Source organism: Corvus cornix, chromosome 28, assembly GCF_000738735.6.
Source record: "Corvus cornix cornix isolate S_Up_H32 chromosome 28, ASM73873v5, whole genome shotgun sequence".
Taxonomy (NCBI): Eukaryota; Metazoa; Chordata; class Aves; order Passeriformes; family Corvidae; genus Corvus; species Corvus cornix.
The window spans coordinates 3,155,758-3,183,370 of record NC_046356.1 but is presented as its reverse complement, the minus strand read 5'-3'; the positions used below and the strand labels follow the sequence as shown (position 1 = coordinate 3,183,370).

Genomic DNA, 27,613 nt, shown 5'->3' with positions numbered 1-27,613 from the left:
CTTTTTTGGTTACACGATCGAGGTCTGCACAAGTGTGGGTGTGATCAAGGTGAACACACGCCTCTCACGGAGCAGGTGCCCACTGAGCCTGCCTTAAGGCTGCCCTGATCCGTAGGGAAGTTGGCTTTGATGTCCTGGAGTGGTTTTTCCACCACGAGTGGCTGCGTGTGAAACAGAACATCGGGACCTGCTCAGGTCCAAAGGGTTTCTCCCAAGTGTCTCCTGGGAGAGAAGCTGGGGGAAAAAGGGTGAAGAATTTGGGACCTGAATTTTCCTGGCTCCTGACCTCGCTTAGCCAAGTTCTTTGTGGAAGGGGAGCAGCCCCAGTGCTCCCAGTGCCTTGCTCAGGCTCTGCCCCATACTGGGGAGCGTCCAAACCCCTGTTTTTGGGAACATTCCATGCACCCAATGTCTGAGCCACTGCCTCAGCCCTAGCTCTGCCTTGCAGGGATGCATTTGTAGTTTGGGAATGTTGGTGCTGGATGTGTGAGGGTGATCCCGGCAGGGCTGTGTGTCCTTTGGGAATGTCGGTGCTGGATGTGTGAGGGTGATCCTGGGTGGATTTACACAGGAACGTGCCGAGCTCCTTATCAGAGCGTGGGTGATTTTTGGGGAAGCATTTTTGCCCTGTCCAGAAATAGTCCTGTGTGTTCTCCCAGGTGGAAAAGCAGGGACAAGTGGAATCTACCTGTGGGGGACAGTTAATATTTTCTTGTAAAGGGGACTTTTCCCTCCGAAAAGCTGTATTTGATTGGTTTTATCCTGTATGGTCTGAGTATCAGACGAGGAGCAGCGAGCACTGCTCTTCCTTTTCTCCCTTGAAACTCTGCTGTCCTTGGAGGGCAGGTTTGTTCTTTTGTCTGCACCACCACAGCTCTTGCAAGAACCTCTGGAATGATCCAGATTTGTCTTCCCTTTCCTTACAGACTAATTCTCACAGCTAATCGGTCTCATGGATTGTTCCACGCTGCAGCTCTGCATTGGCTTGTGGTGCCCAGGTGGTGCCAGGGTTTGCCCTGGTGCCTGGCAGTGCCATGCCCAGCTCCAGAGCTGCAATGTCTGTGTCGCAGGAGCCTTTTCCATGCTCAAAGCATTCAGGAGATCAGGGTGGCTCAAAGTGCTGACTTAGGATCCCCTGAAGCGATTCTGTTTTCATCACCCATAATATGTGTTTTCTGCTCTGGTGTTCTCCTTTGCGCTGGTGACGGGACCGAGTCCTATTCCCATCTGCTTGTTTGGTCTAAACTTCCCAAAAATACGTCAAGGAGAAGCATGAAAGAGGAACTTGAAGGTGCCTGGGTGCTTGAGATGTATAACTGGCTGTTCAGAGTTCCGTAGTGTTGAGTTCCCAGTTCTTTGGGGCCGTTGCATCCTGACTGCATCCCGCAGTCATTGTATCCCACAGAATTCCCTCCAGCTCTGGTGGGTGCCCCAGCTGGGGGCTCATGAGTGGATGGAGCAGGGTGGGGACACTTTGGGGCTCCCCTTCTTCTCAGTGGGGGTGAGGAGGGTGAGCGGAACTGATCCCTGAGCAGGAGGAGGAGCAGGATCACATTCCCAAGGTGTTTTTGTTGTTCCCAGTGCGTGGTAATTCACGATCGGCAGGTTTAGCTCCGGCTGCTCCTGGCATGTCTGTAGGTTCCTGGCTGTCTTCCTTTAACGGAGGCAGTTTAAAACACACCAACAAAGGCTGGAACACAACAGGAGGAAGTGCCGGTTGCCTTTACTGGGTTGTTTTCACCTCTCCTGATCGTAGTTATCAGTGATCCAAGCCCTCACCCCCGGCTCTGTCCATCCTGGTTACTGCACAGCAGTTCTTTGTGTGTTCCCAATTGGAATTTTCCTGTTGGAGCACTGGTCTGAGAAATGCCTGAAAAGCTCAAGCTGTTAAAAGCTGAAATTTGTGCTCCGTAACCTCCAGACATGATGAATTCCAGAAGAATTCCAGGCTGGAGCTGCCCTTTAGTGCCTGTGCTGACAGCAAACCTTTAAGCAAAGGGTTTGGAATATTGAAACTGTCCTGGAGCTCAGTGATAGGATGAAATCACTCAGGGGCTTCGTCATCCTGTGCAGGGAGCTGCTTTCACTTTCAAACCTGGGCTGCCTGGCCAGGAAGGAACACGTCTGGTCCAGTGGGATTTTTAGTGCCCTCCCTCTGGATCTGGGGGATCGCTGCTCTTCCATAGCGCTGCTGCAAGAAAACGCGGTTGAAGCTGGGAACGGTCTCTGTGCTGTTGCTGCTGCTGTGGGCTGGGCTTTCCTCTCTCAGCCCTCTCCCAACACGAATGCTGGGACCGAGTGCTGGGACCGGGAGCCTCATCTCTGGGGATTTGCCATAACAGCGGAAGCTGCTGCGTGGTCGGAGTATGTTTGGTAAGAGAAGTGGTGGAAAAACACTTAAAAAGTTTGCTGTAGCGGTTCCCTGGCGTGTGGGCCTTTGTGTTATCAGTGTTTACTGTCACAGCAGCAGGATGGGATGTGGAAGTGGAAGCACTTCGGAACTTGCTGATTTTTATGGTTTTCTATGATGTGGCTGCCTGGAGGAATGGCAGGACAGGCACACTGAGGGCTGCTCCCACTTCTCTGTTCTGGTGCTGGGTGTTATGCTGCTGTCCTCGGGCTCACGCAAGTCTCTGGATTTAGTGAGTTTTTGTTTCATTTTTTCTTGGAACTTGGGTGTGTAAGCTGGACAGCAGCCCCTGGCACTGGAATGTGAGCTCGGAGTAAGAGCTGGGCCAGCCTCCACGTTCATCACCTGGAGCCCATTTTGCAGCACAAAGCTTTGGCAGGTGCAGGTTGGATTTTGGGGTGTCCAGCAAGTGCTGGTGCTGTTCTCCTGGGATAAGGAGTACCCTCAGCATCCTCCAGGACTGGGACATGGCTGGAATGGTGCCAGCTGTAGAGTGAGCTCTTGGTGCCTCTTTTTCCCCCCTGTTCTCAATGCTTGGATGTATTTTGCAGTTGCACTACAACTCCCCACAAACCAAGGCCCAGAGCATTCCAGCTTTCTTGCAAAGCAGTTTTCCTTTGTTTTGCCAGTGGGCTGTGATCTGTTGTGCAGGAGTTTTCTTAGGGAGCTGGTGCTGCTTTAGAGGCAGGCTCTGCTCTGCAGGGTCCACCAGTGAGATCTGGTGGTGTGAGACACGAGCTAATGCAGAGCAGGCACGGAGGGATTCTGATATTGATTTTACCCTTCCTAAGTTCCTTTGGATGTGTAAGTAAAGCTGTATATTTGCTACAGCTCTTACGGGAATCACTGCTGTTGATTTCCTCTCAAAAGCTGTTGCAAATAGGGGAAAGAAAAAAAAGTAAAGCAGCAAAACCCCTGAAGTCTGGTGTAAGAAAGAGTCACAGGGTTTTACAGACACCAGAGCAGTCAGTGGCATTGACCCTGAGATCAGCAAACCTCAGCCCTGCTTGGGTACAGCTGAGCAGGAGTTGAAGGGAATCTTTTCAAAATAGGAAAGGGAGACCTTCTCCCCACAAACCCCTCCCCCCCCAAACAATCACTCTGGGAGCTCTACACATCATTCCATAGGTGGGATGTGAATGTTGAACTCTGCTCTTCACCCAGAAGTTCCTCAGAACACGAGAGCTTCTCCTGTGACTCCGCCACGGGATCGGTGTCCGGGCTCAGGGGTCCTGGCTGGTCCCTGTGGGCCCTGCAGCCCCCACATGAGCCCTGCCCAGAGGGCACTGCTGGCACAGCTGCGGCACCACAGGAAGGCAGAAAGAGTCACTAATTTCACTTTCCATTGCAAATGCCACAGTCATTTTGTCCACCGCAAGGTCACTTATTTTTAAAGGGCCTCGGAGTCAGAAATGGCTTTTCAAAAATATTCCTTGTAGCACACAGTGTCTCCTGAATGATCACAGGTGGCTCTTTTAAATTACAGCTTTGGTCTGTGCTCTGTAGGTGTTGTGTGTGGCTTGATTGCTCCATCCAAAGGTTTTGGCCACTTTGATTTACTCAGCTTCTGGGGAGGGTCAGGGAGGGCAGAAAGGGGCAAAGAAAGATTCGGTGGAAGTAAAGACATCATGGATGCTTTTCTCTGCTCCTCTGGTTGTATAGGTTGCTTTCACCATCTCTTTTTTATTTTAATCCATTAAATCCTGTTGGAAATTGGTTTCCTTTGGGATTATGGAGAATTTAGAAGAAAATTAATCAGTTTGGAGGTTTTGACTGAGAAGCTGCACTGGAGGCAGCGTGTTACTGTGGGGTTAATCCTGCCAGGACAATGTTTCTGTGTTGGATCCGCTTTTGCTGGCAAAAGGGAAAGTGGCAGAATCTGATAAATTCAGGAATTTCTAGCATTAATACTGTTAATTTCAAATGAGTAACAGGGTCTGGTTTGACTGGTGTGGGAAAGATCTTGGTGCACAGAAACATCTGCCTTGGAACTGGGGAGACCTCAGTGTGCCATGGGATGGGAGACGAGGGTTCACTGCTGGCTCAGCGGTGTCCCACCTCCAGAGCGTATTTTCGGGAAAAGAGGCAATTTGGGGGAATTGATTACCATGAGTTTGCACACGAGTGCAGAGTCTTCTCACACATTAGATAAGAAAATTCCTCAGGCCGAGCCCAGCTGTGTGTGCAGCGACCCAGGTGATCTTAGGGACCTGCGGGGCTCCTGCGGTGTGAAAGGCAGGAGAGGTGTGTTCCAGTTCCAGCCTGGGTGAATTCCAGGTGTGGTGGTAATGGAGAGCTCTGTTTCCCATAAAACCCTCTCTTTTCTGAAGAGGCAGCAGCATTTCACAGGCTGGTGGCTGTTTGCTCATCTCTCAGCTATGTTTAAGCTTACAAGTGGGTTTTTTTTTTTCCCCACCTCCCCTTTCACAAAACCTAAACGTGCCTTTCTTTCCCAGCCCCAGGACATGGTGCAGGGTGAAGAGCACAGATAAAGACGCTCCCACCACTCACTCCACAGCCTGTCCCACCATCCCGAGGACTCCATGCGGCAGGACACGGGCTGATGCCCTCAGCTCACCCCGCCATGGATGGGGGGAACAGCTTCCCACAGCACCAGCAGCCGGGCGATGCCGTCTGCAGCATCCCCGGCCTCCACTCCCAGCTCGCCGTGCCGGATGTGGAGGTGAGGCCCTGCAGATCCTGGGGAGGAGGAGGCTGTGCCCAGGAGGGGTCTGGGCAGAGCAATCCGGCCTGGTAGATCCTGGGAGTTCTGGTCTGTGTTTACAGCAGCGATTTCCAGACTTCCAGGCAGCTGTGCAGGGGTGTGCGGGATCGATCGGAGGGGTTGAGGTTGAAGTGGGGAGGGAAAAGCAGAGCTGTGATTAAAACAAGGCCTCCCTGAAAGCTGCTGGGTGGCAGCTCCTTGGGGAAGGACTGAAGAGTGGGCCCAGGGTTGCAGACCTTGTCCTTACCCCATCACATCTCTCCCAGACGTGTGAATCTGTGCCCGGGTCCAGCTGTCCCTGTTTCCAGAGCAGCAGAGATAAATAAGTTGTATTTGTCCTGATATAGCTGCTAAAACCAGACCAGGTCCCTGATGCATTTGTCCAACAGGGCAAAAAGCAAACCCTGTCCCAAAATAGCTGACGTGTTCCTGGAGTTTTCTCCTTCCGTTTCAAATTCTGGAATGTGTCACATGCAGGGACACAGAGGTTCAAGCGAGGCCCAAGTGCCTGTGGCTTCAAGTACAAGGTTTCATTGCTTTGGGCACACAAAGAGCAGATTAAAGGCTGCTGTGGAGCTGAGTAAGGAGATACTGTGTTCTCTCCCTGGTTTTATTGGTATGAGCTGAGCTAAGAGCTTCCCGTTAATTGGAGACTGTTCAAGGAAGCGTGAAGACAAAAGGCACAGAAGGACATTTTTGGGTGTGACCTCTGCCAGCCGATTTCAGGTTATTTGGTTGGTGCTGGCATCCCACAGAGACTGAATTATAGAATCATGGAATCACTGAGGTTGGAAAAGACCTTCAAGGTCATCAAGTCCAATCTGTGACTGATCCCCACCTTGTCACCAGATCAGAGCGTTGAGTGCCACATCCAGTCCTTCCTTGGACACCTCCAGGGATGGGGACTCCACCACCTCCCTGGGCAGCCTCTTCCAGTGCCTGATCACCCTTTCCATGAAGAAATTCTTCCTGCTGTCCAACCCAAACATCTTTTGGCACAGCTTGATGCCATTTCCTCTTGTCCTTTCAGAGTGTCCAGTGAAAGGGCTGGGGAAGGGGACTGACCCTGGTGACCATCTGGGGACAGTGGTAGGGGAGTGGCTTCCAAAGCTGAAACTGGAGTTCTACTGGGGAGATGAGGAGCCACCTCTGCCTCTGGGAAGCACTGAGGGAGGGAAGCCATGGGCCTGCCCTCGGACCTGCAGCCCCAGGTAACGGTTCCAGGCCTCTGCTGCCCTAACTGTTGTGCCTTCTCCTTGCAGAATTCCATGCTGGCCGCCGACTCATGGAGTAGCTGCTACCCAGTCTCTTTCCCAACCTCGTCTTTCCCAAGTGAAAACCAGTGAGTGCTGTTCTCCTTTGTCTAATCCCCTCTGCTCATGCACACCCCGTGATTCAACTGTTTCTTTACTGCTTTCCATGTTTACTTTATTTCACGATCTGATGGGGAAATAATTGCATCACTCACTGATCTTGTGGCATTTCAGACACTGCTGCAGCTTGGAAACAGCAGCAAACAGCTTTTTGTTTTGAAAAAGGAGAGAAAACCTTTGTTTTCTGGTAAACCTGGAGGCTGCAGTAAGGGAGGAACAGCCTTGGTTTAGCCTGGATTTGTAACACTAATGGAATTTTTAACAGATCCTGCTGAGCAAACACAATAGGCAGTCTCTAGCTTTGCACAGATGTGGAGGAAGGTGTTACCTGTACCAGGTGTCAGGTTTCTGGTGAAGTTAAAATCCTTTGCCATGTCACTGGAAGCGACTGACTCTAACAGCCATGTCATGTCTACACTGAAAAATGTTGTTTTCCATTTTCCCTATTTACAATGAACCTCCATCCTGGATCACAAGGTGGGATATGACAAATGTTTGGACAACATAAAGTGGCCTTGTGCCATCACTGTGACTTGGCTAAGGACTCTGGTGGGGCTGGAGGTTTGGAGGCTGATCCATGGCTGCCTCGGTCTCTGTGAATCCAGGGAGTGGCACGGATACACAGGATGTGTTCTTTATCTAGGTCAGAGGTGGGAGGAAGGAGAATTGAAAGAAGCAGAACTTGACATCCTGAGCTAGCAACTGTGTCCCAGGTGCCTGGAATTAAACTGGGGATTTAGTGTAACCTCCCTCCTAAAGGGATTTCGGCATCTTCGTGGTGGGATCCCTCCCTGTGAGGGTGTGAGTTCCAGGAGCAGTGAGGATCAGCCCAGCCCCTCTGTCAGGTGGATGAGGGGACTTGTGTCCCTCTGTTGGTTCTGCTGCCCCGGTGGCCCCGGTCCCCTCTGGCCACAGCGGGAGCTGCCCAGCAGCACGGGGTGAATGGACAGGGCAGTTCCCCGTGAGGGGGTACCAGAAGCTGCCCCACAGGTGCTGAGGGAGCTGGGCTGTGCCAGCTCCTCCCCACAGGAGACTTCTCAGATCCATTCAGGCCCTTTGCTCTCGGCCAGCCTGGCTGATTGGAAGGGGCTGTGCTTTTTGAGCAGGATTCCTGTAAATTACACGTTGTGAATCCTCCGGAGAGCTATAACAGAATTTCTGTTTTGCTGCATTGAACCACAAGATTAGATTGTGTTTATCTATTGAGTTGGGTTTTTGTTTTTTTTTCCTTGACCATTTGTTCTGGTTCTGCCCCTCACTCTCTTCCTGTTTGGTGCTGCTCATATCAGCGCTGCCGGGAACGTTACAGCCTGATCCTGCAAGGACATGCCTGTGTCTGACACAAACCTGGACTTGCTGCCTTCGCTGGAGTTACTTCTGGAAATGAGGCCCATTGTAGTAATGATTTGATAGGGAATGATTTAGCCAAGGCTGCACCTTTAGCTTCCTGTTCTTCATACCCTGGGAGCTGTAAAAATCACCTTTCAGGTGAGATTTTCCATATCTGCATTTCGCATTAAAGAAGTCTGTGCTTTTTGTATTTGAAAATGGCACTGACTCTGTTTTAGGTGGATTCAGAGTGAGGGGGTTACAGGTAGGAATCCTGAAAGGAGTGGAAACACTGAAAAGTGGGATTTTAAAGGCAGTTGTAATTGTAGCCCATGCTGTAACACAGAAAAATGCAGCTAGCATTAGAGGTGGTGCACACTTCTCTTCACAGTCATTACAGAGAAATCTCATTTGCAAGTGGCTGTGTTTGGACAGGGCTTATTCTCATAGCAACATCTTTATCCTGAAGCAGGTTTTTCCTGTTTCCTTTCAGGAGTTCACTTTCATGCTAGGGAATTTCTTTAGAAGACCCCAAACGTGGCCTCTTTGGTTCAGATTTTCTTAACCTGACAAATGTCAACAGTGTATTAAACCTCTCTGAAAGAACCAGGGAGGTTCAGGGCTCTGAAGAGCAGTAGCTCAGTTCTTTTTTGAGGAAATTATCCCTGCAGAGCTCAGCTTCCCTTGCTGCTGGAGGCTCAGCACATTCCTGGCCGGGGGGTCTGGGACAGCCCCGTTGTGCTCTGGGACGAGGTGTCACACAGCTACAGCAAAGCTTTGTCCCCAGTTTCCAAAACACACGACCCCTTTTCTTGCTGTTTTCATGCCCCATTCCACCTCTGCATGGAGCATTGCTTGCTGGAATAGTAAAGCAAGCTCTGAAAAACGTGGATTGGTGTCTGATGGGGAAGGAAAGTGCCGGGCTGGTGCTGAGGCAGCCCGTGGCCTCTCAGCTCTCCACTGGCCTGAGATGTGAAGTTTGTGTGTCTGAGTGGAGGACAGAGGATGGAACCTGGCCAAAACACACATGGGAGGTCTCAGAGAAGTGGTACTGTGGGCCCAGAAGGGCTTTGGATGCATTGGGTCACAGATGAGCAGCTGGAATGCAGCGGAATTGGGACGGAGCATTCCTCTCTGGGCAGCTGGTGTGATTAAACCAGCATAAATTTCCTTCCTGGTTTTTGGTTGTCCAGTGAACCCCCTCGGCCTCTGAGGGAAGCTGATGACCCACAGTAGCTTCCATGGAGCAGTTTGCCAGGAGCTAAGCCCTGGAGAGGCTGAGCAGGTGAGGACAGGGCAGTTTGCTGTGGGCTGTGTTCACACCTTGGCTGTGACAGGGTCACTGACCTGATTCTTACAGTTAAAGTGTTTTTGTCTCAGTTTAATTCAAGCGAGCTTGTCAATGGCTCTGTGCCAGCCCTGCAAATGAGGGGGAACAGGTTTGAGTTCTGACTCAAGGGAAGGTAAAGCCCAGCTCCAAAGGTACTGATAGGATTTGGGGGCTATCCAAGGAGGATCTCAGAGCAGTGCTCAGAGCTGCTGTGGGCTCTCCCTGCAAACTTCAGGAACCAAGTGCATCTCACACGGACAGATTGAAAGACCCAAGATTAAAGGAAACAAAATACCAACCAGAGCTGGTCATTCCACAGCAGGCCAGGGAGGTTGGGGCTCTCTTGGTCTCCTTCCCATTACCTTGACTGACCCTTGTCCAGGCCACAAAGTGCCAGGGAAACAGGAGGGGGTGTTCACTTTTCCAGTAAAAATAGTTTTCCTATTCCTTGGTTTGTTCATTGGCGCTGGCCAAGCTCTGTCCTCGTGTGAGAGACAGCAAGACCACAGTGGCCTCGACTTGAAAGCCTTTTAAACCAGCCTTTTCCTGTGTGGAAATACATTCATTCCCAGAATTTATGCCCAGATTTTAATTTCCTTGGATGGATTAGGAGGAGCCGACAGTCAGGGCTGGACTCTGGGAGCTGGGACGTGCAGGTGTGTTCACACAGGGTCTCAGGTGTCTCTGCAGCAGGTAAAGCCATGGTAACACTGAAAAGAAGGAAGGAAGAAAAGGAGGAAGGAGCTGTTCATTTTTGAGGATATTATCTTTAGTGATGGGAAACGAGCAGGAAAAATGTATTTATCAGAAGACATAACTGTGTCTGCACATAAATCCGCAGGTAAATGTTCACCGAGTGTGTTAACGAGCTGCTGGTGCCACACATGGCACCTTAATTGCTTAATAATCCTTTGGCAGCTCGGCATTCCCAGCTCCTGGGCAGGAGTTCTGTTCAAACTCTGTTTCTCCCTCCCCTAGCGCCCCGTTCAAGGTTTTGGCCGTGGGTTCTGTGACTCTGGCATCGGGGAGAACGTACAGCTCCCCACAGGAGGAAACCATCCAGCCGGGGTGGACGTCCCGTGGCTCCAGCGCCCAGGGTGTCGGTGGCGATTGCCCAAGCAGGAGCACGGCCTCTTACGGGAAGGATTACAAAGCACATTCCTCGCTCCTGCAGGAGAGGGAAAGGGCTTGTGCCTGTAATAGCAAACCAGGAGGTGGCGTGGAGCAGAGGCCAGCGGCTGCTCCTGGGCAGGAGGAAGGAAATTGGCTGCTCTTGTGCAGTTTTTGCCCCTGGCTGCCCGGAGGAAGCAGATGCTGGGCGCAGGGAGCGGGAGGAAGCTGGCATGGCCCTGCCCAGGAGAAGCAGGCAGCATCTTTGCTTGTTCCCTTCCTAGCTGGGCAGAGATCTTGCCTTTGAACTCACACCAGTCACATCCCTAGTTCCTCTCTTGTGTGGCACTTCTGTCTGTGTTTCCCTGTCGCCAGTCCTTCTGTTCTGACCTGCCTTTGGGGTCTGTGAGCCGTGAACCCCCTGTCCGGGTGGGCTAACAGGGATGTTTCCCTGTCAGAGCTGGTTTGTGGGGCTGTTTTGGGGGTTTTGTGGCCCAAACTGGCATTCAGGTATGATGTTTCCCTGCACCTCATGTCCTTATGTGGTGACTGGCAGGTCCACCACACCCATCACGCTGGGACGTCCCGGGGCTTAATTCTGCTTTGTCATCAGGGCTGAAATACTGGGTACTGCAGACCATTGTTATCCATTAAATCCTTCCTGGTTTATGCAAATTTCCAGGAGTTATAATCTTAATTCAGCTTTCTTACACTGCTGAGTTTGGGAAGTGGGATGGAATTGGGAGAGGTATTATTTTGCCATCTCTCTTCTGGATAATATTCAATAATATCCCTCTCCTGTCCTCTGTGACATCCCAGAGTTGCAGCTTCACAGCTGCTAGAGGCTGAAGTGACCTGAGAAATGCTGGGGACTGACAGAGAGTAACTGCTTCTCCCATTTCCTTACAGGCAATATTTTAACCCCCCTCAGGATTTTTATATGGATTCCATCAGCAGACCACATTTCTTGGATACAAACTATGCAACTGTGGACCCCACTGACTTCTTACCAAAAAATGGGGATTTTCCTCAGGTAAGTGCAGAGTTCCTGATGTCTTTGGGGGAAAAGGGTGCTTTGGAGTGCTGGGAGTTATTTTTCAGTGTTGCCTTACTGAAGGGAAAATGAAGAGATGGGCAATAAATTTGTCTAGCCCCAGACAGGAATTGTGTGCAATTGGGATCAATCCTCTGACACCAGAAATTTGAAAGGTGTCTGTGGTTTGGTAGGAGCTTCTCTGTGGTAAAACTGCTTCTGTCTTTTAAAGGGAGGTTTGGCATAAGCACTGGTGGCACTGGGGGTCTTGAACATGCTTCAGACACTTCAGTTATTTCCCTCCCAAAATGTTCTTGTGCTGCATGTGCTTCCTCACTGGTTAAAAGTGGTGGATTCCTGAATAGTGAATATTTAGGGATTACATCAACTCAGTGCCCAGCATTCCGAGAGTGGAGCCAGGTCAGTTTTTGCAGAACTGGAGTGTGGGAGGAATGAACAGTGACCCCGAGTCACTCTGAGGACCCAGAGCTGCCTCACCTCGGGGATCTCTCTGGGTGGGAAGGAGCTCTTTCCATGGAGGGTTGGGAATGTTGCACTGGTTTTGGCAATATCTTATGGTAAGATTAGTCAGTAAAAACTGCAAGTAGTTGATATGACAGAGCTGACTTTGGAATACAGAAGGGACTGGCTATATCCTTTCTAGGAATTAATAGAGACATTGGTGTCTGCCTGGGTATGTGTTAATTCCCCCCTCGTTGTGTTTTTGGTTTCTTGGCGTGGCTAAAGAGAGGTTTTGACACTCCTCAGGGCTCTGATTTCTGCAGGTTTGGATGAGCAGGTGCTGGGGATTTGTGCTTTTTGAGGTGGCTACTGGTGTGGTCCCCCCATCCAGCTCCACATGCCTCACATCAGGGACCCACCTGGGCAGCCACTGGGCAGCTTCTGGTCAGGGTTTTCTGGCTGGATTAATAATTGAATCACAGGAGCATTGATCTCTGCCTCTTGCAGAATTAATTGTGGGAGGAATGAGGCAGAAAGGTGATCTCATCAACTTGTGAGACCATTTACCAGGCTGCAATGGGCAGGGGAGAGGGGTCCCCGCCATAGGTCTCACCTCCAGGTCTGGTGGAGTTTGGCTGATGGGTTTAACGGGAAAAGGGCTTAATTATTTCTCTAACTTATGTATTTTCTAGTATCTCAGTGGTCAGTCAGCTTCATTCCCTGCTGCATCACAGAAATTGATCTCAGCCAGCTTGGAGGAGCAGATTTCTGGAGATTCTTTGTGAAAGGACATGCTTTGTGTTGGCTGGGTGAGAAAATAGCAGGAGGCTCTGCGACAAACCAGGTGTGAATGACCTCAAGTGATTCCCAGAGCAATAAATAATTCTTGTGCTGCTCTCGTCCTTTGGGAGAGGAAGCCATGGATGGGAGTGAGGAGATTTTAGGCAAATGGGGTTTTGTTTGGACTCTTCTTTCTGTAGTGAGGCTGCACCTATTGTGAGGTGCCTGCAGGTGCTCTGTCCCCACAGCAAAGTGTCCTCTGAACCTAACACAGCCAGACCAGTTCCTTCACTGGGGTATTGCACCACCAGGTAGTGCCATGTGCATTCCCGCCACGAGCAGAGCAGCTTTAGGGTGCTCTCCTGTCCTATTCTATGGTTTGTCTGTGAGCCTGTGCTCTGGTCCCTGGAGATCCCACAGGTCACAGGGCACTGATTTGTCACCCTACGTGTGCTGAGAATCACTGAAAGAGGCTTTGTTAGAGCTCTGTTTGCCAAGCTGAAGTTCTCTGCTGGAGTTGGTACCTCCGAGGGCTGGGGTGTGTCTGGAGCTCTCTGGGACTGAGGGAGTGCTCTGTTATTTCACCTCTTGGGGTGGAATAGCGCTGGTGGGGCTGTCTCTGGAAGAGGAATTTCAGGTGCCAGTCATCCTCTAACAGCTCATTCTGCAGTGTGGAGCCACATCAGCCTTACTGAATGCTCAGATTTGGACTTCCAAGCCCACTGCATGGTCTCTCCTGGTGCACTGTGGGATGAGGATGCACTGAGCACTGATATGGAAGTAATGGATAAACCCAGGGCTCTCTGAGCCACCGGGCATTGCTCATCCAGAGAAAAGCTGCAGATCTGCTCACAGGAGCCAGAGTTGGAGCCTGGCTCTGGTGGAGCAGCAGGCCCTGAACTGGAGACAGTGGCATCAGTCTGGAGCCATCCAGGAGCATCCTGAAGCTTTTCCAGCCCTTTCTTCAGCAATGTTTTCCACTTTACTGATTTCTCATTGTCCCAGATGCCAAATGGTTAAATATTAACATTTCGTTGGGGAAGCTGAGACATGCCATCCAGGAGGGGTGGGAGCAGCTGGGTGGTTCCATCTTTCCAGGTGGCTGTACAGGAAAGTACCTGTCTTTTCCAAACTTTCCTGCTGCCATGGTAGGAGTGGCAAGGGCTGCTCTGACCGTGCCAGACGCAGCAGTGGAGCCCAAGGGAGAACATGAGGAGTCTGCTGCAGGTGCTGGTAAGAGATTCCTGATCCAATCTGGGGTCCTTGGGCAGGTAAAATGGATCAGGTGCTTGTGTGAGGATTTGTGCTGCCTCCACACATGGATACAGGTTGTTCTCTTGGCTTTGCTCTGGTAGCAGAACTCAGAATTTTGAGGAATAATGGAGAAGGATTTAAAAGGTCTAAAGAGCAAATGACTGACTGAGGCATTCGTGTAGCAAACCCTTTTTGTTGGTGGCAGTGATTGTCCATGTGCCGTAGGGTTTGGAGAGTGGGAGTTCTGGTCCTTTTTCCTCTGGCCCTGACATTTCCTCCCCTCATCCTTCCATGTTTTCTTTTGGGGATCCTCAGCTGGACCTGCAGGGTGCTGACCTGGGGACACTGAGAGTGGGAATTGCCACATTTTCTAATGGCTCTGGGAGTTTCTCTGTAGTTGAACCATTCACCTCGCTGAGCAGGGAAGGTGCTTTGCTGCACGGCCAGAACAGCCTGATGTGAACTTGAACTTGTTTCCTCCACAATATTTTTGGGTTCTGGCTTGCTCCTGGGTGATTCATCCTTGCCGATCTGTTGGCATTTTTTATATAAACAAGTGGCTTGAGCGGAGGTTCAGAAAATAGTTCTGGGAGGCCACGTTGGGTCTGACAGCGTTTCTGGTCTTGGGAACTGTTGTCTTCAGCCACAGTCTCATCCCAACCACATGGTGCCATCTCCTTATGGAAAAGTCTACAGGCTGCCCACGTGTCCTTAGAAATCACAGTCCTGAGAGAAGCAGGGCTTGGTTTCTGTTGCTTCCCTCCCTTCCTGCTGGTTATTCCTGCAGTCCCAGGTGCTGCTGAGTTGGGATCTGGCACTCGTGGGCAGTAGTTCTGCAAAGGCACTGTGGCCATGGCGGTGCTGTCTTGTGACACTGAGGGTGAGAGCTGTTAATTGCCACAATAAAGCACTGAATTCAGTGGGGTTTAACTTGTCCTCTGGCCTGTGTTGTCCCTGTGAGCTGTATCTGTCCTCAGAGCCTTACAGAGTCAGAGAATCCTGCTCTAGGAGAGCATTCCTGCCATGTAATACCTGCTGCTCTTGGCTACCACAGATTTTTCTTTAACTTCACTGCCCTGGTCAGTTTAGAATCGGTTGAAATACAGACTCTGCCTAATTCCTCTGAGTTCTCTGTTATCTCTGATGGCCTTTGCTGGCAGTTTGTGTTCCCTTTGCCTGATTTTGTGTGACTTGTGGCTCCAGAACAGGACTTTGCTGAACACACAGAAACCTCCTCTGCTGACTTCATGTGCCCTGAGGTCCACTGAGAAATAAACCCATGATGGGGAGCAACTCCAGGGAAGGGGGAGCAGCTGCAGGGGAAGGTGGAGCTGGGGACATGGTGGGTGTGCAGGGGACTCTGCTGATCCTCCTCCCCTCAGTGAAGCAGCTCTGGGTGTAAACGCTTTGGGAGGAACTCTGGTGCCCTTCTTAAAACGTGGGTTGTGCTTGGGCTGGAGGGAGGAGGTGAGGCCAGATGGATTTATCCTGTGGGCCAGGAGGAATTGGCTGCTCCCGGGCAGAAGTCACCTTCAGTAACACTTTTAAGATGCAGTTACAACCTTGTTTGATCTGCTGTGCTGGATGGGGGCTCCTGACCACACATGTTAATCATAAACCAGCCCTCTCCTCACCACCAGCCCCTTGCAGTCTCCTGTTAATCTTCCTTGTTAAAGCAGGAGGAGAAATTAACCTGCTCTTAAATAAAGTATTAATTTTTAGAAGTGCTTCAGTGCACAGAGCTCTGGTGATTTAGGAGAAATCAATGCAACAGTTATTAAATTATATGGAACACTTGGTTGTGGCTGAAACAAAGAGTTTCCTGGAATAAGAAACATCCTGGAACTTGTGTTACTGTCCTGGAGTTATATCTACAGGGAACACAGACATTAAAATCCATTTGCGGGCAGTTACCTGGCTCTGAGGTCTTGGGAGAACAAGTGGCTTTGCATGCTCATGTCTTTGTTTCTGCACTGCAGGTTTGGGGTTTGGGCTGATGCAATAACACTTTATAACCCCTCTGGGTGAGATACCTGACACTTCCTGCACGCCTAGGGTAAGGAAAGTGAAGGCTGTGGTTATAACAACTCACTGTGCGCTGACCAAAGGCTCAGGGTGCTCCAATTTAGGCACCCTGAGCTGGTTCCTAGGAGGAGGGGAGGTATAATTCAGCTATTGAGGTATAATTTGTTGTCAGCAGATTGCAGGAGCCCCCTGGGGTGCCTGTGGCCCTGGGGAAGGGGTAAAAGAGCCCGGAGGGCTCAGATATCCCCCCCATTCCAGTCTTGACAGTTTTCATCTGTGTTGCTGCCTCCAAGCAGCGCTGTCCACTCTGGGCAGGAGGGGATGGAGATCTGCCTTCTGAGGTTCTTGGCAGGCGCCATTCCCTGCCTCCTCCCTTCCCAAAGCCAACAAAAGCGGGAAAAGCCGGTCTGAAACGCTCAGTGCTCTTAAAAGTGCTGGTAATAGAATCCAATAGCAGACCATGGGGACATGGTTTAAAATAGATGCTGTAATTCAAAGCAGAGTTGGTCTGAGTCAGGGGTGCAGAAGGTTCCCCAGCACAGCTGGGAGGGGATAAGTCAGATGTGAGTGCTGGAACAATCCTGCTTTCCTTGTCCCTCTCTGTCAGCACACGTGTTCTTAGATGAACTGTGGGGAGCAGGATTGCCTCTCCCCTCGGACAGGCTGGGAACATTCCAGGTGGTGGTTCCGCAGCGGTTTATCTTCCCCGTGGTGATTACACTGCTGTGGTCTTGCAAAATCAATGCAGCAGCCCTGGGTGTCTGTGCCGTGTTCCCGCTTCCTTCGGCAGCACGGGTCTCTTGTGTCTGCATTTTGCCCCACTGACAGGAAAGGAAGAGGAAATGATCCACCTGCTCTTCCAAAGGTTGCACAAATTGCGAGACCTCGATTGGCTCTGGCAGGACGTAGTGGTTCAGTCAAGGTCACGCAGCAAGTTGCTAATTAAGACATTTCAGAAATTAATTTGGCCTCTTCACTCTACACATGTCATTAAAGCACCTGCCCCATGGGCCAGCACAGCCTGCCCTTAAATACAGCAAATTCAGAGAAAAGCAGCCTTGAGAACCCTCAGCCTTTCTCCACCCTGAGCCTGCTGCCCACAGAAACCAAATTCTATTGTCGCTGTAGTCCCTGCAGGATGTTCTGCTGGCTCTCAGGGAAGTGCTGCTTGCAGCCTCCACTGTGAGGTGAGATGGGTCCTGGGAACAGGGAGAACCCAGCAGATGCTCCAGCTCCTCCTGGGAGCTCCGTCTGTGACCACAGACCCTGCCACAGCTGCAGTTGTGCAGGAAAAAGGTGTTTTTCTTTCCCATTTGCTTATTGAATAAACCTCCTGGACTAGGTGTGTTGAGGGTGGAATGTGGATCCTCACTGTTGATGTCTCAGTCCCTGTGGAGCCACGGTGCTGAGAGGGTTCTGCCCTTGGAAATGAGCCTTGCTGCAGATTTTTGCCCTGTGGGTGGTTTTCCAGCCTCAATACCTGGTGTGTTTTCCTTGGAGGGGCCCATCCTCCCTCCTTATCCGATGGCATAAAGCAGAATTCCCTCTCTCAACTCTCCCTGGAGGGCTTTGTCTGCTCTCCTCTCTGGCGGGCCTGCTGGGACTTTGTGCCTTCTTTCACTCCAGAGCTCTCTTTTTTTGAGAAGTGCCTCGTAAACATGGGATTTTCCAGCTGTTCCCGGCACAAGGCCCCGAGAGGAGTTGCCTCAGCAGTAACAGCCACAGCAGCAGGCACCAAATGCTGGCTCAAACGTGGGACAGCCACGAGCTGCGCTCCCTTGAAGCCGTGCCGTGGGTGCCTGGAAGGACTGGGAGCAGGGATGGAGAGACTCGGAGCAGTCAGGGCTCCTCTCCCTCCCCGTTGCCAGCACGTGCACTGCTGGGTCCGTGCGCTGCTGGGTTTGCTGGGCAAACTGGAACTGACCCCGCGGGCAGAGCCCAGCTCTGGGGCTGCCACCAGCCCTGCCAGGGAAGAGCAAACAGGAGCCTCTTGCACCCAAAGCAAACACAACAGTTCCCAGGGATTTTCCAGAGGGTGGGGGGTTCTCTGGATGATTCCTTTCACCTCCAGTGGCATTGGAGGAGACCTTCCTTAAGCTTACGTCCCTTTTTAGATGTTCCCTTTTGTGCCTTTCTCTCTCCGCCGCCAGAAATTTGGCTTATTTCTGTTACCGAAACTGTTAAAAGTTAAAAGGGACAGCCTTGGAAAGAGAAGGCAAGGAACGGTCCGTGGGAAATAACAGTGATCCAGGGAGGAAAGGGAAGAGAATGGGCCACTCCTTTGGATTTCTAAAGGCACGGTTTGGGGTGGGGCAGACACCAAAGACAAAGAGAGCACATGGCTTTTGGGGGGACACCAGCATGGGAATACTCCTCATGAGCTTTGTCACTTCGACCACGTCATCCGAGCCCTGAAATCGGGAGGGGGGGGGGGTGGGGAGGAGGGCAGGACCCCCAGCCCAGAGCAGGGGCTGCCAGGGGGACAAAGTCTGGCATTGGGTGGCCAGGGAGGGGAGCTTGGAGCCCTCTGGCTCTGCGGAGCCCGGCGCTGTTTACTGTGCTCTGTGGTTGGATTACACCACGTACAGTAATTCTCCTCGCACTGCCAGTAATTTCACTGACTTACCAAGCAGGCATCATTTCCTGAAAGTCAGCCCTGGACTTAGAGGAAGTAAGAGCCCTCTCGTCGTGACTAAACAGTCTATGCAAATCTCCGGGTGCAGGACGGCTCTGCTGGGCCCTGAGTCTCCATTTTCACTTCTCTGGCTGCTGCATGTTGGCTTTTAAAGCCCCCCGATGAGCTCTGGCCGTGAATGGACCTTTCTCCACTTTCCACTGAGCACCCTCCCCCTGCTGCTGCCTCCTGCGCCGACAGCCCCCCGAATGCTGCTCTAAAATGTCCCAAATGCAGTTCTGGCTAAAGTTCCCGTCTCTCTACAAGGTAAAAACCTCATTTTTCCTGGGATTTTTCCTCCTCCTCCGTGGAATTCCTCGTGCGTTTGGTCGCCAGGGCAGCTGCTCCCCAGGAGTTCTGCAGCGGCTGCAGAGTTTTGGGAGTGACACCTCTCCACGTTGGGTACCGGGAATAGATTTTTGCATCCCAAAGACGTGATTTCTGTTTTGCTGTAAGCTGCGTTCCTGGTCGCTGAGTGTGGAATTTGGAGGGAAGGAGCTGTGTGAGGATCAATCCGTGTGTTTGTGTAGGTGTGATGGCTTTGAGTTGTTTTATTTCCAAAGTTGATGCAGGGTGCAGGAAGCAAGGGGAGCACCGTCCAGCCAGAGCTAAACCATCCACACTGCCAGTTTATTGCCCCAAATTTAGAAAGATTTTGGGGTTTGGCAGCTAAAAGATTTCATGGTGATCGTCTGCAGCTGCTGATTCGGTCACTCCTGAATAATAATTTAATCTGTGACTTTTGAGGTGCAAAATCTCTCCTGGCTGGCAGTGTGGCTGTGGTTGTGGGTGTGTATTTGGGTATATAGATAGGGTTTTGGGTTTTTAATAAAACCCTCTCTTCACTCGGGTGCTCTGCAGTGCAGTCATCCAGAGCTGCTCTGCAGACACAGTTTCCTCAGTGTCTGGATTGTGAGAAAATAAACCATTTCTATTGATGGCTTGATGGGAAAAAAAAATATTTTTAGGATGCTTGTTCTGTCTGTATTTAGACTTCACCTGTTCTTTCATTATTTTTAACGCTTTGTTTTGACCGAGGGAGCTGAGCTGTTCCCAGGAGCTTGGAGAAAGATCAAGTGTCTGGGCTGGGGTACCCTGATTTTTTTCCTGATCTTTTCTAGGAAGATAATTGTTTGATAATCTTAGTTTTGGGATAATGACAGGAGTACTGTGTGCCACAGCAACATCACGTTCTCCTCTGCTCCGAGACCCACCTGCAGCTCTTCCTCCAGCTCTGGGTCCTTGGCCCAGGAGAGGTCTGGACCTGCTGGGGCCAGTCCAGAGGACACCACAGAGGTCCTGAATGCCAGGAATAAGATTTATGTAAAGAACAGTTGCAGAAAAGTATCTGAAATAAAGATTCTGTGTGTCAGGACAACTTCCATCTGCTGCAGAAATTCAACTTCCACTGAAACAGAAGTGCTGTTACTGCAGAACCTCATGTTTCTAATGAGAAAAACTTCAAATTCTGGTTACTCTGTCTGAAACAGGGACAGAATTACATGTTTCAAACCCCAGTGCCTGAGCTGATCCTGACCATGAGCCCTTGGTTAAAGTGATGGTCCTTCCTTTTCCCTGAGGTCACTGGAGCAGCTGCTCCCCTTTGCAGCAGATAAACCAGCGGTGTGATTAGTCCGGGCATGGTTTGTGCTGGTTGTGGTTGTCCATGGCCTTGTGTTAAATGATTACCCTGGATTTGATAAATTTACAGAGGTGGTGGTGGTGGAAGTTCTTGGGGCAGGGAATCTGGCAGGTGATTAACTTTAGTGCTCTTTAGATAATGCAATTAGTTAAGACAAATGGGAGGCTCTGGAAGTTCGTGACTAATGCCTTGTAATTCTGGCAGAGGATGGGATCACTGAATCGCTTCCAGGAGGAGTATTGTCCTCCCTCTGCCTTGGAGGCTGGTTTCCTCTCCCCAGTTCAGCCCAGTGGTGGGACTGGAGTGTTCCCTGCGGATGGAAGGGGCTGGGTGACCTTTGCTGGGATGTCTCAGGTTGTGTCATGAGGCTTTCCCGTATCCTGGTATCCCGTTGCTATTCCAGCCCAGCCCTTGCCTATTGTTGGGACCCCAGTGGCCACTCTGTGCTGCCCCACAGCCTCCCCTGCCCTGACACAGGTGTGCAGATGTTTTCTCCTGCCCTAGCCTCTGTCAGTACCCTTTGCAGGTGAACAAACCCTGCTTGGAGGTGTCTCAGGAATGGGATTGGGACCATCCAGCTCCTGCACAGGCCACTCGCTCTGGCCACGGCCAGACCCACTCAAGTGTTTTTCTGCTTTCTTAAGTGTGAAGGGCAGCCCAGAGATCCCTTAATTCCAAGGTGATAAAGCCGGGTGCCTGTTCAGTCTCTGGATGCCTTAATTTCTGGGTAACCTAGAACAGACATAGAAATATCAGGAGCAAGAGCTGCCTAGAAAGTGCTGCCCTCACTCCCTGAGTCTTTGGGTCCATCAACTGGTAATTGAGGAATCCAAACTCCCCACATCACACCTGCCATTGCTGGAGTGCTTCCAGCATCTGCACTGATGGCTTCAAGGTTTAAACACTACAAGCCCATAACTTTTGATAGCAGTCGGGGGGGTCTGACCCAGCTCTTGGCCTGAAGCCCTTGGGAACAGCACAGCCAGGCTCAGCTGCTCGTGGGTTTATGTCAGGCAGGGCTAAGTGACTTTTAAGAGTGTTTGGCTGCCTTTCTGCCTGTAGTGGGAAATTGGCCCTTTACTGGAAGTGAGCAGCGATTCCTCCTGTACCAGCCCCTGGCTCTGCTGGCAGCAGCTTGGTGGGTTACCCTGGTGCTCTGGCTGGGCTGTGAGGAACCACAGACCCACCTCTGTTGGCAGAGTCTGTGGGGCACCAAGACAGACCAAGTTTGTCTGTCTGCCCTTCCCTTGGGGACAGAGGTCTCTGGCCAGACCCGAGTGCTGGAGTTTGGTGCTGGGAGTATGTTACTTTAAATTAACAGCAAAGTTTTTCTGCTTCAACAGAGTTTGAAAATGCTCTTTGGTGTGGGAGGAGGGCTGAAGTGATGGGATGAAGCTGGGGAAGGGGCAGGGATCTCACAGCGAAGGATGAAGAGCAAGAAGTGCTTATCGGCTCTCGGTTCTTGCCACCTGAAATAGGGAAACCAGACCAGGGCTTGATGTTAGGGAGAGGATTGATGGCTCTTTCTGAGCCAAAGTCTGTGTGACTCAAACCAACAGCATCACTGGGCTGGCACCAAATAAAACAGTTGCAAACCATCCAGCCCAGTCACCAGAAAAAGAGCAAGGGCAGAGCCTGGTCGCTGTTGCTGAAGCACGTTCCTTGTCCAGGCTGGGGCTGGCCCTTGGAAAGAGGATTGGTGGATCTGCCTGGATTTACCTAGATTCAAATCCAGGTGACACCAGCACTCCTTCCCCTGCTCCTGGCAGCCTCATGTGTGCAGAACCTGCCAGGGGGAGAGGAATGTTTCCCGCAGGCTCCAGGTAGTGTTGCATTGGAAATTGCAGTGAAACAGCCACGCTGTGATCTGGAGTAGCTGGGTCTCTGGGGGCCCCTGCACATGAATGAAATCCCCGAGTCCTTTGGAGCTGGGCTGAAGCCTTTGCACCCCCTCAGCAGCCTTTTTTTAATCAAGCACAAAGTGGAGTTGAGTTATGCCTTGTTGGATGCTCCTCTCTCCCACTCCGTGTGTGGGGATGTGCACAGCCCGAGTCGGCCTTGACCGTGTACCCACACTTCTGGCCGGGGCTTTCCCTGCTTTTTCAAAAAACAGATTTTCAAACAGCCCCTCAGAGCATGTCCTCAGTTCCAGGTTAATTTCTGAGATCTGTGGAGCGCGAAGTAGCGGAGCCGCTCATTGAACAGCACGAAATTAGAACTTGCTGGCTGAGTGAGGAAGGAGCTCTCTGGTCTCATCCTGACTCCTCCAACCATGGCCGTGTCTCTGTTCCAGGATTCTTCATACCTCGATGAGCTCTCCAACAACAACTCCCTCTTCTCATCCCCCGCGGATTCCCTCTCGGACATCGCAGATCCCAAGGACTTCCTGCCCGCCGACAGCCTGAACCACGTGCCAACACTATGGGATCTGAACACGCCGCAGCAGAACCAGATCGAGGTAGGAGCTGCTCCTTTCCCATCCTCCCAGCAGACAGGAGGTACCTCAGGCTTCATCCCATGGGGGTTTCACCAAGGAATTCAGAAACCAACCCCGTTCCTTCAGGTGAAGTTTGAAATGTCATGATGTTGCTGTTACCAACTTCACTGCAGGAGGGAAGGGGTGAAGTGGTGGCAGTGTTTAGTTTCCTGAAGCAGGAGGGAATCCAGACACCCTCAGAGGGATTCATGCACTCTTCCAGAGTGCAGTGCAGGCAGGAGGAGCTCTTTCCCCTGGCAGCCGTGGCAGGTAGGTGCATCCCTAAAACATTCAGCAGGTCCAGGGTGCTTGGGATTGCTGAGGGGATGGACACCAGGAAAACCACCCTGACGTGGATCATTAACTTTCCCCACCAGCAGCACCTTTTGTTTGCCTTCTCCAGGGTAAATATTTCAGTAACAATGACTAAATAACTGTCTCAACTTAAGACTCACCATCTGTGTTTACTTTGTGAGTCCAAGTCCCTGCAAGCTTCTACATCCCAGAGTTTTCTGGGGCATGGGATCTCGTGGCAGTCCTTCAGCATCAACTGATTGTGGGCATTTTTGGGCATTTTCACCAGCCCTCTGCTCTCTGCTGTGCCTCAGCTGGGGGACTGACATGGGCACCACAGGCACCAACTGGCTCTGGGAGTTGTTGGAGCCACATCATCCTCATCCACTGGATTTGTGTCTTGGGCTCTCACAGTACCTGCCCGGCTGTGCCTCAGGTTTCCATTGCAGGTCACTCTCTTAGGAAGAATGAGGGAAAAACACCCAAAGTAGCTACCCCAGGAGGCAACTGGGGTAGCCACTGCTGCATTTCGAGCCTCTGCTGTGCTCAGTGTCTCTGACTCTGCTTCCTTGAGCAGTCTGCAAGCCTCAGACCAGTTGGAACTTGCAGTTTGAGGCAGCAGGAAGAGAGCTGAGCTATTGGAACGCAAGAAATGGCTGCAGACATCCCAGGCTTGCAAATTGGATGGTTAAAATTGCTGGAGAGCAGAGGCATCCCCCAGGACAGAGAAGCCACGTGCCACATTGCTCCTGGTCTCGTATTATTGTTGGGTTTTTATGTAGTAGCCCAAATCCCTGCAGAAATGGCTCTGTGGTGGCCTGTGTCCAAACACGTGAACTCTGCTTGAGACACTCAATGCCTAGAAAAGCCTGGAGTTCTGTGTCTGTGGAGTGCACAACAAAAACTTACTGGGAAAAGCTGTTCTAAATCCAGCACGAAGAAAACGAGGGAGAAATAAACGTTGTGTGAGACTGACTCGTGTGAGCACAGCAGGATCTCCAGCAGAGTCCCTGCCCCTGTGCTGTTCCTTGTCCCTGTCCCTTGTGTCCCATGCTGTTCCTCACATCCTGTCCTCGCCTCTTGTGTCCTGCTGAGCTCTTGGGCTCAGATAAGGCCAATTAACTCCTTGGAATTCCATTTATAAATGACTTCCTTTGGAAAGGAATCTCCAGCTAATTTTAAATGTTGTCTTATCTGTGTTTGCTGAGGCGGTTGGGGCAGGGTTGCTGCTTTTTGGGCTGTTTTTTAACTGAGTAACATTTCCTGAGGTGGTGTCAGTGAGGCATCGTGGACAGGAGATTTTGGTTTCATTTTTGCATGGAAGTGGCACCATGTTCGGGGACGCTGGGTTAAAGAACTGTCAAACTGACTCACCACTGGCCTCTGCACATTGGTGTGGGATATCAGCAGCTTAGATAATCTTGTCCCTCGCCACATCAGCACACCAATTCTGTAGAATTGCAGGAATTTTGGCTTTTGAGCAGCCAGAGCAGTCACTAAGCTACAGTGATGGAACATCAGTCACGTTACATCCTGATTTCTGTGATCCAGGACATTCCTCAGCTGTGGCTGTGCAGCCAGCTCTGACCCACAGCCTGCTGCTGGGTTATCAGGAGTGTAGTTTTTCCAGAACTTCTGTCTCAGAGACCCAGGCAGAGCAGGAGCATTGGTTTCTCACAGTTTTGATGCATGGGACATCCCAGGAGCCAAGCTGGCTGCATCCTGGGGGAGACCCCACTGTGAACTGTTCCACCCCCAGGAACAGGAACAGCCTTGTGCTTTGTCCTCTTTAAAAATAAACATTCCCAGCTCCTTGAAAATCCCTGGATTGAGGTGCTGAAGCTGGAGGTGGCTCAGGATCAAAGTGGAAATGGCTGGACACAGAACTGCCTCCATGTGCCTGTGGGGAGAGCTGTTATGCCAGGGAAAGGAGCTGTATCCGATATGTTGGCTCTGTTTATCACTCAGGAATGGGCAGAGAGGGAAGAGCTGCCACCCTGTGAAATATTTGCAGGAGCAGCAGGCAAAACAGCTTCGATTGTCATGGAGTTGTGAAATAACCTTTTAAAAATAGTCCCTGTCATACATTGTGTTTTCTGTCATCCATCTCACACATTCCCAGTTTTTAAGTCTGGGAAGTGCAGCCCAGCCTTGGAAGCCTCTGACTGGGATTTGTGAGCTGCTGATGCAGTTTTTTTGTAGCTCATTCACAGCATGTTCGAGATGTGAGCACCCTTTTCCCAGCTCAGAGCCCAGGGAAGGGATTTGCACAGAGGGAGGTTGGCTTGGCAGCCACGTGGGACTGATTCCCTTCCCACGGAAGTCATGGCAAGGTGGGACAAAATGGAGAATAGTGCAGAAAGGAAAAAAGTGAAGTAAGACCGAGGCCGTGATTGTGCAATTGTCAGAATTTTTCCTGCTTCCAGCCCCCTGTTCTCACGGATCTGTGTTCCTCTTCTCTGCATGTCCTTAGCACAGAGGGAGGAGAAAATCAAACCAGGAGGTGAGGGAGGGTAGGGAAATGCAGGAATTGTACAGGTGGATGATCCATCTCCCACTGCAGCTCCTGCTTTGGCCCTCACAGCCCATTCTCACCTGTGTGTGTGGTTTGCAAATGCTCCAAGCAGCCAAGGTTCCTGTTGCTTCCTCTGCAATTCCCGAGGTGGAATGCTGAGTGCCAAAGCTGGGTTAGGATAGCAGAGGTTTGTACTTTGGGGATTTTGTGATGAAAACCCAGCCTTGCATTTGTTTCCTGCTGCTGGAGCTGCGAGAACACGTCCTGCCCTTCCAGCAGCTCCTGGCCTTTCTCCTGTCCGAGACCAAACTGAACTTGGATTTGTAGGTGGGGATGTTTCACCTGCTCTCCAGATTTGCTGGCACTGGAAACAGTTCTTCAGTCCAGCTTCCTTCTGGTAATTCTGACTCAGGCTTCCAGGAATGGAGGGTGGGTTTTTTCTTTCTTCTTCTTTTTAATTTTTTTAAATTTTATTTAAAAATAGGAGTGTTTATGCCTAAGAACTTCCCATCTTTCTCTGCTGCTGGTGCAGCATGGGTCTGTCATTGAGCTTGGCGCTCTGCACAGGCTGTAAACTTGGAGTAGTGCTGCTCCTGGAGTTGCTGATTGCTTTGGATGCCACAAGCTGCTGGCCTGACCTTGCTCCCCGTTGAGAAATTCCAGGGTGAATTTGTTTGTGTGGGAGCAGACAAAGGATCTCCTCAGCCCGGAGTATCTTGGGAGCTCTTTCTCCTCGCGGGGTGTCTTGGGAGCTCTCTCCTGGCAAGCTGCATGGTCCAGGGAGCAGTGTCCAAGGATCTTTGTTGGTGCATTTCCATGTTTGCCCTTCCTCACCCACACCCTTTGTGTTCCAGCTGTTCTCACCCAGCACACCGTTCCCAGGCCTGAACAGCTCCAGTGACCACGTTCCTGCTGTCCCCAACACCCCGCTCCTCATCAGCTACCAGGTGAGATCCATAGTTGGCCTCAGTGGGATGCTCCTGGTGATATCCCAGTGCTGGGGGGAGCAGTTCTGACCTTTTTCCCTTCAGAGGGAGTGAGACAAGAAACTCGGACAGGCACAAGTCCCTGCCCTTTCCCAGAAGTGTGTTACATTTCCCAGAGGGAAACCTCGTTGTGTTAAGGGGCACTTTGGGCTCTCAGGACATTGCTCTCTCCTGTGGGCACAGTGCTGAGTGGAAAACTGGGCCAGGTGCCTGCTCAGGGCAGGTCAGGGCATGGCTGGGCAGGGTTCACACAGCCCCACAGCCCATCCCAAGAGTGGTGCAAACATCTTTCCCTGGTTTGGTGAGGAGCAGGCATTGGGCAGCTCTTACAGCCCCTGGGGTGGGCTCCCACTGGTGGCTTTCCTTACTCTGGGAATGAATGGATTGTGTTTAGGGGGGTTGTGGCTTTGGGGGATGGTTTCAGTGTCAGTTTGAGGCAGGGCACAACACCACGTGTGTCCATAGCTCAGCAAGAACATTAACATTTAGTCAATGCTGGTTTTCTTCAGTCTCAGGCTCCTGCAGAGGAGGAAGATGAAGCTGAGGAGGAAGAAACGGAAGAGTTGGGGCAGACGGAGACCTATGCAGAATATATCCCTTCAAAGTGTGAGTGTTGCCTTGGGAAGTTCTGTTGACTCCATTGAACAACCTAATTTAATTGTGTGTTTGCTGCGGCACCTCCCAGGCTTGTGGTTTTCTAGGAAAACTCTACACTGCCCTGGGCTGCAGCTGCTTGATGAGCTCTGAGGTGCCCCTGGGAGTGAAGACCTCGACTAACCAGTGTTCTATTGTCATTCAGCCAAGATTGGGAAGCACCACCCTGACCTGGTGGTTGAGACGAGCACCCTGTCCAGCGTCCCCCCACCTGACATCACCTACAGCCTTTCCCTGCCCTGCTCTGTGGCTGACAAAGGCTCCCTGTCTGCACTACAGCTGGAAGCCATCATCTACGCCTGCCAGGTACTTGCTGCACCTCGGGTGTCTCATACCTGAAGGAAGCTGCCTCTTGCAGGGACAGGTGTTCACCTGTGTTTTAAAACAACTGTAATTCGGGTGACGAAACTCCTTTGGCATTTTAAATGCCTTTTGAAGGATTGTTTGAAGCCAGGGGCTTCTATGTGATCTGTTCTGCAAAGAGGCAAGAATCCTGGACTTTTCTTGCAGAGGGCTTTACATTTTGGGGCCCTTTCCCATG

General features: G+C 51.2%; 1 protein-coding gene across 5 annotated transcripts in view; it reads left to right on the top strand.

The window, feature by feature from the left end:
• SBNO2 (strawberry notch homolog 2) overlaps window positions 1-27,613 on the top strand; it is a 50,575-nt gene that overhangs the window by 5,121 nt on the left and 17,841 nt on the right. For 2 of the 5 annotated variants that reach the window (XM_039566447.1, XM_039566446.1), the window contains exons 2-8: window positions 4,867-5,093; window positions 6,398-6,477; window positions 11,187-11,310; window positions 22,441-22,605; window positions 26,287-26,379; window positions 26,928-27,024; window positions 27,218-27,378. In XM_039566447.1, coding sequence (XP_039422381.1) covers window positions 4,974-5,093; window positions 6,398-6,477; window positions 11,187-11,310; window positions 22,441-22,605; window positions 26,287-26,379; window positions 26,928-27,024; window positions 27,218-27,378 — 840 coding nt within the window. In that variant the 5' untranslated portion in view covers window positions 4,867-4,973. Of the gene's footprint in view, window positions 1-2,147; window positions 2,374-4,866; window positions 5,094-6,392; window positions 6,478-7,797; window positions 7,997-11,186; window positions 11,311-18,481; window positions 18,773-22,440; window positions 22,606-26,286; window positions 26,380-26,927; window positions 27,025-27,217; window positions 27,379-27,613 lie in introns of those variants that run through there. The other 3 variants (XM_010411582.3, XM_019293188.2, XM_010411584.3) reach the window with 3 other exon arrangements.